Raw genomic sequence first — 16,148 nt, forward strand, 5'->3', positions numbered from 1 at the left:
TTTGATCTGCAATTTTTATTTTCAAGACTATAAACATAGTGATGTTTTTTGTTGTTTTGAATTAGTGTAGCTATGGCTTAGAGCCTCACTTGCTGCTGCAGGCCAACAAGTTACGGCAAGTCAGCTGAACTCTGGCCAGAGTCTGTGTGCTTGCTTTCATCTGCAGGAAGGGTGAGGTAATACGAATCCCCTTAGCTAGGGGGGGATTTTGTCTTTTATTATAAGCAAAGTGAAATGCAAACAGTTACTGGGTTCCACCTGATACATGGTAACTTGTTTAAGCTAAAATAGCTTGATTGCAACTATGAAAATGACATATTTGACTCTTATTTGAAAAGATACTTCGAGTTATTCCCTTACTGAAATTATGCCCTTCAATCTTCAGAGACTTTGCTAGTTGATAAGCCTGTAGCTACTGTGCAGGTAATGGGGAGCCTAAGGCCCCATCTATGCTGGTACTTGTAAATATGTATGAAACCGTTTTCAGAGAGGAGCGTAGCCTCCAGTGTTAACTCTGCTGTAAAACATGTTGTGACTGAGTTTAGAGCTTCACAGAGAGGTTCTTTCATGGCACGGTTTTGGCCAGCCAGTCTTAGGGGGGAATCCACGCCCAAATTATATAGGCAATCAAGCAGCAACTGTTTTAACTATAGCCATGTTGGCAAATGCAGTGTTGGAAGAACCAGGCTTGACAGCTGTTTTTGAAGACAGTTATAAGTAAAACAGTTCAAGAAGGTTTGTTTTGTTTTGCAGACTACCGTTTTAAATGTTAATTATGTTCTAACAAGCTGATAGACTCCAGCACTGTTAGACACTGAGCTAGTAATGATCCCCATATTTAAACTGCCTAACACATTCTCTGTGTTGTCACTGATTTTTCTGCAAAAATTCAAAATAATAATAATGATGATGATAATAAGTCCAGCTCTAACGATGGATCCACACCATGGCTTTAAGAGAAAAGAAGAATAAATACACAATCTGTAGTTGCCTCATGGGTATCAACCAACCACCTCCACCCTGTGCCAGTCCAGGATAAGATCTGAATGAGCACCGTAGGGGAGATACTGTAGAAAACCAAACTCCAGATAACCTCACCCTGGACCCAGATCCTAACCTCCTGTAGCTAATGAATGGAATAAAAGACTTTTGTCTGTTATTTAAAGCTATGCTGACATGCTGGGTTATAACACTTTCATGCATTAGAGAGGTATTTGCCCTTTTCATTTGATAAATGCAAATAAAAAGCAATGTTTTGTTTTTTAGGTCACATAATTAAGGCACTAAAAGACGTAGAATCCTAAATTTATGGTTACCTATGCAGCCTCAGTCTGCTTCTTGAACGTATGCATTATGATACAGACCTTGATTAGCAGTATTGTTTTTCACGGTATGAATTAACAGTCTGAGCAGATGATGTGCATAAAATAATTCAAGGGCTATAAACTGAGTTGTGATGTTAGCAGCATTCTTGTCTCATTTGCCAAAGCACGGCCCAAGCTTTACTTCACAGGTCAGGACTGAAGGATATTAATAGAACAATAGAATAATGCAGGTTTCCTGTCCCTTCTGTCTTTTTTAATGAGTGCTAGAAGTTCTAAATAGTGCATTTTAGTAGCGATCTCTTTGAACCTGAAATTAATAGAAAACACATTGCTGCGGTAAATGTGAAGCTCTAGAACTTCAGTTTTGTTAACTATCTATACAGTCAGCACTGTGCTCCTTTGATGATCCTTAAAACATCAAAAGGAAAGGATCTGCTAGAAGAGAGACAATATTAAATTAAACACTGATTAAATTTACTGCTGCTGAAACCTGTAGGGGAGGGTCTTACAAAGGGGCAAGACAGGAGATTAGGGTGTCCACTGACTTAGAGATATGTCTAAATTGTGACCAAATCAAGCCCTAACAGCCGAATGAAGGTTTTTTATTCTGGGAGAGAAAACAGATCCAGTACACTATACTGTCATTGTCCCTGAGGGTGTTTTCAGACTCATGTCCCTCAGCTAAGAGGGGTGTAGTTGCTTAGCCCCTTTGATCTACTGTGGGAAGGGAGATAAAAGCTTTGCGTGTGTGGGAGCTCATCCCCACCTGTGCAGCCGTAGCTGCATCACTAAGCAGCAGTGACTTGCCAGATGCAAGCGATGCCAGGAGCCCACTCTGTGGGCGAGGAGCTCTTGGCTAGCACGCCGAGCTAGTCCTGGCTTTCGCTGCCAGAAGCGAACAAGGCAGTTCTGGCACAGGGGCAGTCAGCGGGGCCCACTGAATGCCTCAGTGCCCAGCTGGGACTATGCACAGTCATTGGTGCTGGAGAGGTTTATGCTGGATGTGAGATGTTCTGGCAAACCGTATCCTATCCATGGGCCACAGATTGGCAGCAGGGGCCAATAAATGTCTGCCTGTTTTTTGTACTCCGGATGCAGTGGAAGCAGAAGTGTTCAGTGCTCGTAATTTCAGTTGTCTCCTCTCCAGGACTCTGACCATATGGCAGCACATTTTGGAGGTCTTGAGCTCTGACTGCACCATTCAGCCCACAGTGAGATCCCAGGAAAGTGTGTCTGTTTCTGTTTCTCCATCTGTAAAACAAGGGCAGCAATAATCTCCTCCCATAGTGCAGACAAATTCACTGATATTTATGAGGCATTTGGACCTTACAGTAGCGAACAGAGGAGGAAAAACACGACGAAATGAGCAAGGCTGTGTTATTTGCATACAGTGCAGGGGCAAGGCAGGGACCGCTAGCTGACTTGTGAGGATAACAATGACAGCATTTCCAGAATATCATCGGTCCTTGGTACACAGCTTTCATAAGGCAGGGAGAGTGAGCTGAGCATGCACACATCAGAGAGGGCTGGCTGAAGGTTGTATGGGCAATGGTGAACGGAGCTTTTCCTAAGTAATTGTCTTCCTAGTTGGTGTGTGTGTGAGGTATGATACTATTAGTCCTGCAAGATGCTGTTTTTACAGTCAACTAGCTTTGAATGAAACTGAGTATCTTCCATTTCTCTTTCTCACCAGCTTCTGACTATTTTCATGCATACAGAATGCTGTCATAAAACAGTAAATTAGAAGCACAATATAAAGGGAAAATAATTGAAGGTAAAGTGGTTTTGTTTGTTTGTCTCCTGGCAGGCTGTGAGGTCACTTAAAGAAACAATTGAAGACTGTTGGGATCAAGATGCTGAAGCTCGACTAACAGCGCAGTGTGCTGAGGAGAGGATGGCAGAGCTCATGATGATTTGGGAGAGAAATAAATCAGTTAGTCCAACGGTCAACCCTATGTCAACTGCCATGCAAAATGAGCGGTAAGAAGAGAAAACCTTTGTTTTAGTCAGCAGCGAATGCCCAATGCACTGCTCAGCTCGCTCCAGGAAGGAAGCCAGAGCACACTGCTAGCGTAACGTTTCTGCACCCGCGAAGTGGGTGTGTGTTACGTGAGCTAGTCTGCATACGGCTATTGTATGACGTGATCCTGAGTGCTTATGTTCTTGAGATCTCCTGTGTGCCCCCACGATTCAGGCACCTTTTATGTAAACAACTGTACTTCTCACAGAGGGGCCTTTTAAACTGAACTTAGGCAAACTGTCCAAACAGGCTTGCAAGGATACAAAGTGACGATGAATTGTCTTTAAGGACTCCTGCTAAATGATGCATAAAACTTCTATTTAGAATGTTCTTCTAAAAACTGTGAATTTGCAGGCAATATGAGCTCAGGAAATCACCAAGTCTCAAACCTGTAGCTTTTCAGTTAAAGAACCGCAGGGCCATCGTTTAAGTCATCATTATTCTGACCCCAGGGAGAGAGATGCTGCGCATTCTCTGCTTATATATGATCCAGAGGGAGTGAGAATTCGCAGAACTGACATTAGTGCTTAATAGTATACGCTAGAGACCTGAATTTGAGAGAAGAGTAATGTTGCTGTGTGTGGCAGTGTTTATTGTAATGAAAAAATTATGTTCAAATCATAGAAAACGTAAATTGTTAAAATAATAGATTTTTCATGGTTTAGGACCTTGTGACTTTTTCCCGGCATCACTTTCTCCATCTTGTGTGTTGAGTTCTTGTTGCCCTCCTTCAGCATCACTTCTCTGCAACTAGAGCAGTACCTTAGCAGTGAACTGGACAAACAGCATATTGGACAAATAGAAGAAAATTACAGTTATCCGACTTAGTTGTATAAATAACATCGATTACAAAATTGCTGTCCCACTAAAACCAATTATCTGCTACACAGGATTTTTCAAGGAAGTTACTGAAGGATCTCGGTTTGTACTGTATCTGTCCATAGTTTATGCATGAAAAGAAACAGAAAGACATTCAGCTCTCTTAAATGAGAGGCTTTATAATATGAGGAGATTTTTACATATATGATCTTAATATCACTTATTTTTTCTTGAAGGAATCTGTCGCATCATAGGCGTGTATCAAAGATAAGGCCATATCCAGATTACTCTTCCTCTTCCTACATTGAAGATTCAATCCACCACACTGACAGCATAGTGAAGAACATTTCTTCTGAACATTCAATGTCCACTACACCATTGACTTCAGGGGAAAAGAACAGAAACTCCATTAACTATGAGCGGCAACAAGCACAAGCTCGCATCCCTAGTCCTGAGACAAGTGTCACCAGTTTGTCCACCAATACTACCACCACCAATACCACTGGCCTCACTCCTAGCACTGGCATGACCACCATATCCGAAATGCCTTATTCGGATGAAACAAACTTACACACTACAAATGTCGTGCAGCCAGGTGGGCCCACCCCTGTTTGTCTGCAGCTGACAGAGGAGGACTTAGAGACAAATAAGTTGGATCCAAAAGAAGTGGATAAGAACCTGAAAGAAAGCTCTGATGAGAATCTGATGGAACATTCACTTAAGCAGTTTAGCGGGCCAGATCCACTCAGCAGCACTAGTTCCAGCTTGCTTTATCCGCTGATAAAACTTGCAGTAGAGGTGACAGGACAACAGGACTTCACACAAGCTGGCAATGGTCAAGCGTGTTTGATTCCGGATGTCCCATCTGCTCAGGTCTATCCTCTACCCAAGCAACAGAACCTTCCAAAGAGGCCTACTAGCCTCCCCCTAAACACCAAAAATTCAACAAAGGAGCCACGATTAAAATTTGGTGGCAAGCACAAATCAAACTTGAAGCAAGTGGAAACAGGTGTTGCCAAGATGAACACTATCAATGCTGCAGAACCTCATGTTGTGACGGTTACCATGAACGGAGTGGCTGGGAGAAGCCACAGCATAAACTCTCATGCTGGCACAACCCAGTATGCCAATGGCACGGTGCCGTCTGGCCAGACAACCAGTTCGGTAGCGCAGAGGGCCCAGGAAATGCTTCAAAACCAGTTCAGTGGAGAGGATAGTCGGCTGAATATTAATTCAAGCCCTGATGAGCATGAACCCTTGTTGAGGCGGGAGCAGCAGGTTGGCCATGATGATGGTGTTCTGGACTGCCTAGTAGACAGGAGAGAGCGACCACTGGATAATGGCCGAACAAATGCCAATAACAACAACAGTAACCCATGTCCAGTGCAAGACACAGCTGCAGTCAGTATCCAGAATGTAGTGAGAAATCCTGGGCAGACCCAGACTAGAAGAGCACAGAGGCCTAATTCGCTGGATCTATCAGCCACAAATAGTTTGGATAGCAGTAGTATGCAGTGTAAGTGCCTGCAGGACTTGAACAGTTTCCCTGACACTTTTTTACTTCATAACTTACGTGTATCTGCTTGAATAGAAAATACTTCTGTCTCTCCTGTCCCTCCTCAAAGCATACTTACTAAATCCCATATAAATTTAATTTCTATCAGCACAATTTCAATCTTCTTCATAAAGTCCTGTCTCCATCAACTCTAGCACATTAGATCACTATCTTCCTTGCACATGCATGGAATAAATCTGTCCCTTTATAACCTGTCTACTCTGACTCTAGGAAGGGAGTAGTTTCTAACTTCAGTTATTCCTTGCAAGGCACCTACCTTGGCAGCTGCAAAGCATATTGAAAAAGCTTCCTGTTTGTTCCTTCAGGGGCACATGATAACTTCTTTTCCTTATTTTTCCTCGTTCTCTTAAGAGTAGCTGGCTCTAAGATGCATTGATTAAAATAATTTGTTGTAATAACTACTTATATGTTTCATTACTTTTAAAGCAACTGATTTTACTGTATTAGCCCAGCCTAGATGGAGGGTCAGGCATCCTCTACTTTGCTATCTGAGCTCCAACAATTACAGCAATCCTTTGTCAGTTTACCATGTACATATTAAAAATTAATCAAAGTAGTTAGAGAAGGAATCTATTTTAATAGACTCCTTCAGAATAACTGCCTTAAGAGTTTTACAGCCAAAGATCTAAGAGGTTACAATGGGGCTTTCCTTTTTACAGTAAGAAGGTAATCATGTAGTTGCAGTTAAATTAGGTACATCCTCAGAGTTTGACTTTGGGCCTGTTGGAGCTGTTGGAAAGGCCTCCTAGTGTGCATTTTTAAGAATATATTTCCAGCATGCACTGTAGTCTTTGAAAGCTGCGTGCAAACCTCTGACTGTTTAGACAGACGCTGTGATACTAGTGGAATAATCTGAGGTGCCTGGAATGTTTGGAAAGAAAGGTTTAGAAACAAACCAAAGAGATACTTCAAGAAATGTAGTTGAATATTCAGCAGTGGAATGTTTAAGCCTTCCTTTTAAGTAGGAAACCTTCATTTTTGTCTTAACGTGTTAAGTTGAAATCTTATTGAGGTAAAGAAAAAAGGTTATTGCAGCAACTTTAATTGAAGGTTAAGTTAAAAGAAAGGGTTTGAAGGTTATATAAAGTGAAAGTTTTTTTAACAATCAAATTTCTACTGCTGAAATTTTATTACAATTAAAGTTAGTTTTGCCAATTTTGCAACCCAACATCCCAAATCCTGATTTAGGATCTTAACAAAGAATGGACCATTTTGTCTTCAGGTGAAACGCTTTGCCAGGTGAAGTAGGATTAGGGGACTTGTGATTTAATTACGCTGTTAAAAGTTTAGCCTTTGCCATCCTGTAGTAGCGACATTTTTTTATACCTCCCATTACAGGTAATATAAGATACTATGATTGCAAAAGCCCCTCAAATGTCAAATGCTGATTCTGCCGTTTGATGCCAATGTGCATTCAAGGTAACACAAATTACTTCACTGAAGTAATTTCTGCCAGAGAACAGAATCTGACCGCTTGTTTTAGTGGCAGCTACTGTAGTTGATGTACCTGTCATGCCTCTGCCACAGTTGCTTCTGTGTGATAAGATTTTGTTCTTTTGTTCTGTTTTGCATGAGTAACAACCCTGGACTCTCCAGTCTGATCTTATCTTCCTGGTAATACTGTTTTCTACTCTGTTTCTGTTTTTTTGTTTTGGTTTGTTTTTTATTTTTTTTGCTTCAGTAGGTGACTCCTCACAGGATGGCAAATCGGGCTCTGGAGAAAAGATCAAGAAACGTGTGAAAACTCCGTACTCACTTAAGCGGTGGCGTCCTTCAACGTGGGTCATCTCCACCGAGCTGCTGCACTGCGAGGTCAACAATAATGGCAGTGACCGGGCTGTCCACTCCAAATCCAGCACTGCTGTGTACCTTGCGGAAGGAGGCACTGCCACCACAATGGTATCTAAGGACGCAGGAGTGAACTGCCTGTGAAATACTTTAAAAGCTGGCAAATGACCTTTTTTTTTTTGCATTATTTGAAACAAACCTGCAGAAGACATTTTAAAAAAACTGCTTTCTCCTCCTGTCAGCAACCCCTACCAAGGACTCGCTTTAAATAGGTTTCAGCTATGCAGAAAATTTTTAGCTTATGCTTCCATATTTTTTTATTTTGTTTTATTTTTTGATTGTTTTTGCACTTTTATTTAGTATCGCTAAAGTTAAGTCTGTCTGTTTTGACCACGGAATATATATATGTGTATCAAAAATGTGGTCTCAAAATATTTTTTTAAAAAAAGTAACAAAAAAAAAGTATTGCTGATAATCAGTTTGGACCAGTTTCTTAAGGTCACTAAGATCATAAGCAGACTATAAGACAGGTTTGACTGCAGTGGTGTCTTGTAACCATGTTTTGATTTCTGTGCACAAGCTAGTCTGTATATTTCTATGTTACAAAGTGTATTCTCTTTTGAACCCCCTATTTTTCTTGTGTCATGTTGAAATGTGCAATAGTCTATAGTTCATGGTATGCTTTATTCAGAAGTGTGTTTCTAAAACTGCCACATGTTCCCCTTTTGTATTTGATAATTTTTCCCTGACAGTTGAGCAGTCAGCCGGTCACGACAGTGAACTCTGCACACCGTAGCCAGCTTGAAGCAGCTGCCTATATCACATTGTGCTCTGAGGTGACAGTGCATGGATTTTCCCCAACTTGAAAGGGCTTTTAAAAAGGAACAAAAAAAAAATCTGAGCTCAGTACCTTTCCTTTGATCCTTCCAAATCAAAATGTGTTTCCTTTATAGTAGTAGATGCCAGCCTGTGAAGCTCTGAATAACAAAATGTTGAACAAATGTAAGGAAACAATGTCAGCCATTTTTTCCATTTTATTTTGTGTGCAGTTTCACCCCCTGTAAAACCTTATTTAGATCACTAATGATGTACATTGAAAATACATTTTATTCAGAAATCTTCATAACTGTCGTACTTAAAAACTCTAGTGAAGATAGGCTGTGAACATATTTTGTTTACACGGAGGAAAAATCATGAATCTTATTTGGCACAAAACAGTTTTGTGATGAGTCACAAATCTTCCTTGATTTACCTCCTTACAAGCAGTCGGGGGTAAAATCAGCCTGATCACTTATGCAGGTAGGTGCATCCTAATTAACTGTTGTTGCTGAGTTGAAACTCTTCCTCCCTTCAGAGTTTTTAGAGCCCCTCATTCGTCTTGTTGAAATTTACTGCATGCTTTTAAAATTCACGGTTATGAGTGTTTGTGGGGGAGGGTTGCGGTTTTTTTCCCTCTGCTTAGACCCTTCTTTCAGTTTGTATGCACATTGATTTTAGATGTCAGTGAACACGAATGTAATATCTATTGAGATAAATTGTTTTTTCACCATCTCAAGTAAACCTTACCTTTTTTTAGAATGATTTTTTTTACTGTCTACTGAAAGAACATTAATTTCCTTATTGGTCAGGACCTCCTTCCACCTAAGAAATATCCTTCCACCTGAGAAATATTCTAAAACTATTTAGATAAACAAGATACAATACACGTCAGTCTTTGGTACTGAGTAAAGTTTTATCACTGTATCTGAAAACTGGTGATGTTCAAAGAAAGAAAATCTATTCAGTCAGCCTGCCTAACTCCTGTGGCAGGATACTGGCAGCAAACAATTGCCTCCCCCAGCCTGTCTCCTTTCAGCTGACTGAAACAGATGCTCTGTGCTTTCAAGCTCATTTGTTTCCTTGCTGTTATATTATTTTTCCCCCTGAGGTAAATGTTGCCAACCCTGTTCTTCTATATCTGATGATACAACTGCCATAATACATGCCTTGCTACATCTGATTCTTGCTGTTTCCCAAACTCCCTTGTTTATGCTTGATTGCTATGATTTTCTCTTGTAATGCTTCTTAATGTTTCTTACATTCTCCTGATACCTCCAAGAGATAACTCTATAAATTGAGACTTTGATTCGAAGTGTAGTTGTGGAAATAGAAGCCATGAGACACATTTTGGGCTCCCTGTGTTCTTTAAGCACCAGTTCAAGTAGTACCTTTCGTCTCCGAGGCGTAATTCTCTTATCCTGCTGCATAAATACACAGTTATATCTCCCTTCTTCAAAAATACAGCCTTTCGCTGGTTTTACTTTTAATTCCCTCTCCAGTTTCCCATCTGCTGCAATCTCGCATCCCAGATGTTGAAAACCTGCCAGTTGCTCAGCTGGGTTTCAAGACCTGAATCAGAATTTTTGGCATTCTGTCCATAATGTTGGCTGTGGTTTTCTTCTCTTTTGGCCTTCTTTGAGTCTCCATTGAAGTATGGCATGTTGTTTGGTGACGATCGCTGTATCATGCATATTGAAGATTCTTCACTCCTTTCCCAGTGACTTTTTGCTTTGCCTTGCACGTATCATCCATCAGCATTTCAGAATGTGGGCTGAAAAGCATATTTAGGACACTCTTACCTAACTTGAAACACTCTGGGAGAGAAAAGTTATTTGCTCTGACTACTGCTTCTTTCTGCTAAGACAGACCTGCACCAGTCTTCTAGCCTTTCTTTTCAGGCCAATCCTTTGTAAGAAATCCAACTTTTTAATGCTCAATGCAATCAAAATCATTTTAATATCAGATGAAAATGTTCTTCTGCAGTTCTCCTTAAACATTCTTAAAGCAAACATAATAGTTTGTTTTCCTTCATCTATTTCTGTCACTTGCTGGAAAGCCTTTGGGATGAATTATAACTAGTAGAAAGTATTGGCTTTGTAATCTACCGTGGATAAATATAATTTGTAGCATGATAGAAATACGTACTTGATCACAAAATACCCTATATATTGAGAAAAACTATTTGTTTTTAAAGATCAGTCAAAACAAATTCTTAAGTAGGTACCACAATATTGTAATTCTGCACAGCTAGGTGAGATCAGATTAGCAGTTTGGTTTTAATGCTTGATCTAGTAATGCCCTTTTTTTGCTCAGAGCACGTAATCCAATCTCCACAGAATACTTTTCTCTGTAAATGGAATGATATTGAATCGTATCTCCTACCATGGGGAATCATCCTTAACCAAATGAAATACATGTAAGAGAGAGAATTCTACAGATCAGGCACATGGATAGTTGATAAATGTGCTATAATCAGGGGAGACAAATGTGCTTTATTTCTTAGTGGTTTTTTGATGTTTTTTTTTTAAGAAAAAAGGATAATGATGAAAGTTGATAATTTTCTATCAATTTCTCATGTATATTGCAGACAAGATAAATATAGCAAAATTAAAATAGAATGATAGTGTAAATACCTATGAATTGTGCCACTGTCAAATAGGCAACAGTAGAATATTTGCTATGGTAATTTATAATGTATAATTCAAGTAAAATGTTAGAGCAAACATTTGTGATGTTTGTATATATAAGCCAAAATCCAGAATCTTACTGGTTTTAGAAAATGACGTGCTAGTAGAAGCCAGAAGAGTTGCTTAGGTTAATGCATTGTCTCTTTTTCTGTTTCCTGTAGTAGAGATACTCATGAACATAACATGGTTTTTAGAATGTGAATTCTAACCATTTGAACAGACATGCCTCGTAGTCAGATTTATTTTCTTGTAAAATTGATATTTACAAGTCAGGTTATCTGCAACGCTTCCCCTGAATCTGCTTATAATGCTCTATAGCTTCACGTGCTAAACAATTAGTATTAAAAATGCCTTTCTTCAAACTCCAAGATGCACTGAAGTTGCACAGCTAAAGGTAAAGGGGAATTCCTAGTTTAAAAGAAAACTAATTTATATCGTCGTCATTAGAATATTCTCAGAAACAAAGAACATTTCTGTTTCTGTTTTGCTTTCTTACTGCTGTTCATTTGTGTCTTGCTTCCATATAGAAAATTACCTAATTTTTAAAGGCAACAGAGTTTCATTTCTTTCAGTGCACTGGGGACAAAAAACAATGCAAGATGGATGCTGGCAGGTTTCAGGAGGCAAACAAACAACAAAAACCCCACCTTATAAATATGTTTAGAAAGCTGACAGGTGGGAAGATATGTACTTTCTCCAAAATAAATCTTTAATCGTGCCTGCCTCAGAAAGGAGAATGAGGAAGTTCTATGTTTGTATGGAATAGGTTATTGGGCCAAATTTAACAATAATCAATTTTTACTTAAAAAATACGTATACATTGTATATGCCATAGTTTCAGTGTTCAGTGCATTTTGCCTAATGATATTCCTTTTTTAAATGTTAAAAAAAATAGTCCACTAATGTAGCATTACTAAGTCTATGTTCAGATTATAATTTTCTTTCATGAAAAATATTCAAAAGGTCATAGCCATTCTGCCATTGAAACATTATTATGGAAAGTTACAGCCTAATTAGGGAGAATTTTAAAATTCACATATGCAGTCAATAGAGGAGAAATTAATTATGCTGTAATTTTTACTTGTATAGAAATGATGGCAGTTCCCATTGCTGAAACAGGCTGGTTTTAAGTCCTAAAAATAATTGCTGAGCACAGTAGCATATACATGACCTGATGGCTAATTGGAAAATTTGGAGTAGCTTATCAAAGAAAATTGAGATAGGATTGATTAGTCTATGAAAGTTGGATTATAGACTGGATAACTTAGTATTTTGCATAAATTTGGATTATTTTAATTTTTCTGTCCTGTCTCCCACTATCCATTTTAACAGGTAAATATATTAACCTCCTTGTTTTAATGTGCTTATTATTTTTTGTTCAATTTAAGCCTTTCTTCAGTGAAAAAGCTATACATATTGCAGTGAAGCCAAATATATATTTTTTTACGTAAACTCTGTATGTATTTACATGCATATGTATGTCGTGCATAAATTCCAGGATTAAATTCCATGAGTTACAGCATCAGATGGTAGCACTGGTAGCAAGTATAATGTTCTTTTTCATATACCATTTTTAAGTTGTCTTTAGTGCATCACAGTAAAATTGGGATCAGACTGCAACATACAGTCCAGTAGTGCAGCATCTCCCATGACAGACTTGTCATTGTTTAGGTGGAATGGATTTATGAGAGAGAGATAGAAAGCTGGGAATGCACATGACAAACTTTATCTGAAGCTGAGTAATTTAAGGTACCTCTCTTAAAGATCAAAAAATAACCCAAAATACTTATGATACATAATTTTTACAAGGCTTTTTTATGCAGTAGCTGTAGTTATGTGTGTGGTTGCCATTTAAACATAGTATTTTAGTCCATTAAATCCAATTACATTTTAGGCTTCTATACTGTCATATAAAACTGTAGCTGTAGAAATACATCCCTTTTTCTGACCCCCCCCTCCAGGTAGGTTCAGTTTTGTTCTGAAATAGTAAAAAATCAGATTTCTCATTTTGAGGTTTCTACTGTACTCACTAAAATCAACACCTAATTGGCTAGTGCTTGACCGAATGCTGTTGAAATCAAAGAGTCTGCCATTGATTATGAGCAAAGGAGGGCTGGGTTCTGATGGCAGTGGTTTCAAAAATTTCTTGGGAGGATTAGCCCTGGGAAAGCTAAGGCGGAGTGTGGGACCACATGGGCGAACCCTGGCTACTGATGTCTCGAGGGGTGTTAGCGGCTGCCTGGGTTCAGGCTGTCAGGCTAGGTCAGTACCCGTGCAGCTGAGCTCATTAGCTAGAAGCGGAGCTGCACCAGTGGAAGATTTCAAGATAAATCCTCATTTACACCAAAGCCCTTGAAGGTTGATCTGGGCTTCATGCAGGTCTGATTTAGTGGCTGCTGTGGTGCGTTACTAATATGAACTACTTTTTATGGCCATTTCTATTTATTTCCCTGTGTTTTAATATACATATGTGCATAATAAGCAGGAACTAGTCAGAGTTACGTTAATTTATAATGTAATTGTCAGATATTTTTTAAAGCCTATGATCAGCAATTGTGTAAATTTGCAAGTCATTCAGTTGGTTAACTTCAATGCATACGTCATACTTCAACAGACGCAGTAACTGCCACAATAAGGAAAGATTTCTTCAAAGATCTTGCAGGCTTCTGCAGATACATTACAGGAGCATACATCCGTCAGGGGCATAGTGTCTTGCCTGGTAGCTATTTTAAAGCAGAAATAATTAGCCTTTATAACTTCCTCATTTCAAGGTCTCCCGAAAGTCAATTTTTGTAGCCCGTTCGCTTGTTTTTAAGACAGAGCAAAAATGTGTGAGGTTTATTTCTAGAGCACTTGATTCACTTTTTTCGTGCTTCAGAACTGTATCATGAAGTATCACACTTCAATATTGTTTATTCAAAAGGAAAGAAAATAGTTAATGTTTCTGTAGTTTGTAAAAAGTCACAAGAACAAAGAAACAGGCAAGTCCAAGTTATAGCTGACTTTCATTTGTCACTTTTGAATTTCCTGATTTGTGACCCTTCTCTCTCTTTCACGCTGTTGAAATGTGTTAAAAAAGGTTTGTATGTAATGTTTCTTGTCTGCTTTTTGTCTCTAGAGGAAAGTGTGCTCTATTCACATTTATATAAGCTGGAATCATATTTTACAATCGCTGTTGATTATTCCCCCCCCCAAATGCAGTATAAGAGGAAAATGAACATGGCAAAGACTGATTTCTAGGGTTTGGTCTGCTGTAGAAGCTGAAATAAGGAGATGTGAAACTGCCATTTTCCTTATGAAAGACTGCAAAGAGAGCATTACTTTCTGAGCGAGCTTTTCTGGGGAAGAGGGGGAGAAACCCTAGAATATGGAGTCTCATCAGAACCCTTTTGTTAACGGGTATTTTTGGTTTTTCTCTCAAATGAGGAAATATCATGTATGAATTTATAAATAATTGCTTTCAGTTACTTTTGTATAAGCTGCCCAATACCCTTGCTATGCTGTATAAGTTGTGTTTCATGGAACAGTGTGAGTATGAAATAAAAAGCTAACTTTTGTTTTTTAATCATCTGTGGATGCCACTATGAAAGCTGACATTGTTAAAGCCACTACAGAGTTTTCTATGAATACTTGTAAGAATTGCTTTGTTATATATAAACCTAAATAAAGAGATTGTATGGATACAGAGACATTGGATAAGAACATTTAAAAGGCTATTCTTTAGGTCTAAAAGAAAAGGCTTGCTGTAAAATGGTGCATTATTCCATTTATTAAAGATCATATTAATGACAAAAAGCATGGTCTTTTGTGGGTTTTTCAGGGTATTATTAGCCATGAGTAGTAAGACATGGTCCCAGGAATGAGAGGAGAACCCCTGTTGCAGCTGTGGTTTGTTGGCTGAGGGATAAGGAACAGCTTCATTACTGAGGGCTGAAGAGGACGTTCAGACACCTTAGGCATGTGACAGATTGCGCACTGTGCTGTTATCAGCTAACAGGGTGAAACAGTTTGGGCTTGCCATTGCTCCATTAACACAGTGCCTCTGCTTGCTTTTTTCCCATACTCACCAGTCAGCCAGTTAAGGTGCTTGTATTGACAACGAAACACAGTTTGCAGGCGTTTCAAAGCAGTTGGCCTTACACGGCCTTTTGTCACACCTTGTCTGTCTGCTAAGTGTTTAAATGCAGAACAGAAGGAAAAGAAAACAGAAAAAAAGAAAACAGGAGGAAGAGGCGTTGAACTAAATACTTTTCTCCTTCACTTTTGGTTGGGCTGCACTTGGGTAGAGCGCAGGATTGATGGCCACCAGGCATGTGGGAGGAACACAGCAAGCAACAACCTTTGCAGGTGAGACAAGAATTAGAACAGCAACTCCCTACCCTTCCCACACCAACTATTGCACTCCGTCCCCTCCCCGTGAGGAGACAATGTCATGGCATTCCTACAAGCAGGAGCTTTCCCAGCCCGGAGCTGCTGTCCTGTCCAACAGAACTAGAAGAGATGGATTAAGTCAGTAGAAGGACACGTCACGTTTCCCCTGCTGACTGGCCCGCCCCGGGATTTTGCCCGCTGTGCCTCCTGAAGGTAAGCTGCGGGAAGAGATGGGTCTTGTCTCCACTGCAGTCTCCTTTGTTCTGCTTCCTGGTGTTTTTTCAACTCCTGATGCAAGAACTTCATTTTGAAGGAGTTGTCTGGGATTTTTTTACTTTGCAATGAAGAGCTCTTCCTCTAGTTTCCCTTCTTCCAGTCATGCTTGTGGGGAACTTCAAGGGGAGCCACTGACTGTTACCACCACACACACGGTAGATACACTGTACCTGTACACAGGTGATGCTGTTCATTTGATCTCCTCTTTCTCATCTGCTGTGCGACTATTGGTAAGTGTGAGAAGGGAGTTAGTGCTCCATGGCCTGATTGCCTCTAAAGCAGGCATCAGCATGCTGAGCCTTTAGGACATGGATGCTTGTCCATATGGAGAACTGAGGGAAATGAATGCAAAATGGTCCCCAGAACTGAGTATCACCCCCACTAAGATACCTTCCCTTCCTGACCAGAAGGAAAATATGAAATATTGCCTTCAAACAAGAAACAAGCCCCATCTTTCTTTCCCTTTC

At 39.6% G+C, this 16,148-nt stretch overlaps 1 protein-coding gene and 1 long non-coding RNA gene across 4 annotated transcripts in view; one reads left to right on the plus strand and one right to left on the minus strand.

Moving 5' to 3' along the window:
* Window positions 1-14,829, plus strand: part of BMPR2 (bone morphogenetic protein receptor type 2) — a 112,716-nt gene extending 97,887 nt beyond the window's left edge. The window contains exons 11-13 of the mRNA XM_068407238.1: window positions 3,133-3,305; window positions 4,401-5,680; window positions 7,422-14,829. Of these exons, the coding sequence (XP_068263339.1) occupies window positions 3,133-3,305; window positions 4,401-5,680; window positions 7,422-7,672 (1,704 nt within the window). The 3' untranslated portion in view covers window positions 7,673-14,829. The remainder of the gene's footprint in view (window positions 1-3,132; window positions 3,306-4,400; window positions 5,681-7,421) is intronic.
* The window catches only part of LOC137666954 (uncharacterized), a 27,185-nt gene continuing 11,037 nt past the window's right edge, over window positions 1-16,148 (minus strand). The window contains exons 3-5 of one of the 3 annotated variants that reach the window (XR_011048733.1): window positions 7,497-7,643; window positions 4,014-4,119; window positions 1-2,576 (exon numbers count right to left, since the gene is read on the minus strand). This is a non-coding gene — a long non-coding RNA (uncharacterized lncRNA). The remainder of the gene's footprint in view (window positions 2,577-4,013; window positions 4,120-7,496; window positions 7,644-16,148) is intronic. The other 2 variants (XR_011048734.1, XR_011048735.1) reach the window with 2 other exon arrangements.

Source organism: Nyctibius grandis, chromosome 9, assembly GCF_013368605.1.
Source record: "Nyctibius grandis isolate bNycGra1 chromosome 9, bNycGra1.pri, whole genome shotgun sequence".
Taxonomy (NCBI): Eukaryota; Metazoa; Chordata; class Aves; order Nyctibiiformes; family Nyctibiidae; genus Nyctibius; species Nyctibius grandis.